This window comes from Triticum dicoccoides, chromosome 1B (assembly GCF_002162155.2).
Source record: "Triticum dicoccoides isolate Atlit2015 ecotype Zavitan chromosome 1B, WEW_v2.0, whole genome shotgun sequence".
Lineage (NCBI taxonomy): Eukaryota > Viridiplantae > Streptophyta > Magnoliopsida > Poales > Poaceae > Triticum > Triticum dicoccoides.
Genome location: NC_041381.1, coordinates 406821892 through 406824249, shown reverse-complemented (window position 1 = coordinate 406824249; position 2358 = coordinate 406821892). Strand labels below are relative to the sequence as shown.

General features: G+C 52.8%; 1 protein-coding gene across 1 annotated transcript in view; it reads right to left on the bottom strand.

The window, feature by feature from the left end:
• The window catches only part of LOC119337929 (ankyrin repeat domain-containing protein 6-like), a 17477-nt gene extending 15587 nt beyond the window's left edge, over positions 1-1890 (bottom strand). The window contains exon 1 of the mRNA XM_037610203.1: positions 1545-1890. Coding sequence (XP_037466100.1) covers positions 1545-1744 — 200 coding nt within the window. The 5' untranslated portion in view covers positions 1745-1890. The remainder of the gene's footprint in view (positions 1-1544) is intronic.
• Between the last annotated feature and the right edge of the window lie 468 nt (positions 1891-2358).

Here is a 2358-nt window from a genome sequence, read left to right as displayed (position 1 = left end):
AGGACGGTGGCGGCGGTAGCTGCAGCGGCCCGACGAGCGCGGCGAAGGCCGCCGGGGGCGGCGGTTGCCACGACAGCAGCATTGGCCGGGTGGCGATGGTTGGTGACGCGTCCGGCGGCAGCCGTAGGGCCCGGCCAAGTAGAGGCATATCCCCTGGACGGCTGTGACGAGATCGTTGAGGACGCCGGTGATTTCTGCCGGGGAGTAGACCAGCGGCGCGGTGGAGGGTGGTGGCGACGGATCGGTGGGGGGAGGCGACTGACAGGTGGAGCCCAGCGGCGCGGTGGAGAGGATCAGCGGCGGCGCGGTGGTGGTGGGCAGCGGCAGAATTGGTGGTGGTGAAGACATGATCGAAACCGAGCTACCTGATACCAAACTGGTAGAAACTAGGGTTCTACCGGATCTTGGCCGGAGGTTGTAAGGGAAGGAGGGAGCTGGTCGTGGACGAACTCGCGGCCGGCAGCGGCTGGGCGCCATCGTGCGCGAGGAGGCGGCGGCTGGGAGGAAGATGGCGCAGGGAAGGAGGCGGCTAGGGTTAGGTCTCCCGAGGAAGCCGAGCAAATATGATTGCTTCTTTGCTTGATTAGATTGATACATCTCCTCTCCTTATATAGAGAGGTTTACCTGACTCCCAAGCCCCTAATAACGATAATTGGGCTAAGCCCCTAATAACGATAATTGGGCTAAGCCCCTAATAACGATAATTGGGCTAAGCCCCTAATAACGATAAGATAGACTGGGCCAACTGGGCTAAGCCCCTAACATGCCGGTCATAACAGAGGTAGTAATATTCACATCCGCAAAAAAAGTAGTATTCAAACAGTTGTCTTCAAAATTACCAACAAGGGCAAGAGATGGAACATGATGCTTTGTCCCAAAGATCCTAAATTCGCAGGATAAGTGAGACCACAGCTAGCAGATCAAAGCTGCTAAGCAATCTAATGAAAAAGGCCCAAGAGGTAGCAGCACATCTGAAAAATTAAAACAAGCTTGAAATATATACCTAACTAGAGGAACAGAGGACAGAGAGAAGTGCCACCGTGTTGCAGACTAATTTGAAAAGGCAGCAGCTACGGCAAGGCACTATAGTGCGTCACTTAGGATATAACATCACAATAAACACTGCATCAGTGCATGGGCCAATAGCTAAAAAAATTAGGGCGCACTTGGTATTAACTTGCAGCACATAATCAGTCAGCCAGCATACACAAGTAAACATAATGAAGTAAATAAGTAAGCACTTTTTTTTGCGGGGTAAATAAGTAAGCACTTAATCAGTCACATCACTATATCAAAATTACACAGTATGGTGGAGCTATCAATCAGAGAAGGAGCTATAGCAGAATTACAGCATTAATTAGTTTTCACTGTTGTACTATAACATTATTACTGGTTAGGGCTGCTCACGAAAGGAGCAATGCAATATACTCCTAGTATTTTTCTTTCGAAAGCGAGGTTAAACCTGGCTAATAAAGACGGGTAGTGGATAGTATCAAGGACTAGGAGGAAGAAGAGGGGAAGAGGAAGGGAAAGGATATTGTTACGGGGTGCGGGAGAGGCGGTCTCTGGAGTTGAGGGCGAGAGGGTTGGACTCGCAAAGCGACTCCGCCGCCGCCGCATCACCCGACCTCGCGGCCTTGTGCAGCTGCAGATCCTCCTCCTCTCCTCCACCCCGTCCTTCTCCTCCTCGGCCTCGATCTCTGCCTCCTCCGCGCCCCCCGCCGCCGGCTCGGCGTCTCCCCATCTCTCTCACACGGGCTCGCGGCAGCGGTTGAGACTTGAGACTTTGAGAGAGAGTGAGAGGAGAGAAGGAAGGACGAAGGTGGGGAAATCGTCGGGCGGAGGACGAACTTTTTTTTAGGGCTGGGCGGAGGACGAACTCAAGCGCCTACTGCGGTAAGTTTCGTAATGGGCTCTCTCAAAAAATAAGTTTCGTAATGGGCCGGGCCGGGTCGGAGCTTCTATTTTATAGGAAAATTCCCTCCATGTTTTTTAGAACATTCCCTCCATATTTATGAGTGGCTAGAGACCCTCAGACCCGCATGCACATGACATCCTCGTGTGAATTGTTCAGTATATGTGTTATGTGCATATTGTGTATTAGACCCGCCTTCTAGTTTCTTGTACAATTGAGGTCTGTGGCCCACTTTTATACATCATATATACGTGTTTATGCACGAAGAGCAATACATCATACAATTCACATATTCTACATGGTATCAGTTTCCGGGTCAAAACCCTACTCTTCCGCCGCCGCCGCCACCGCCGCGCCTCCGCCGCACCGCCGCGCCGCTCGCGCACCTCCTCCCGCGGCGGCCGGGCGCCCGTGCACCTTCTCCCGCGCCGGCCGCCGCCCGG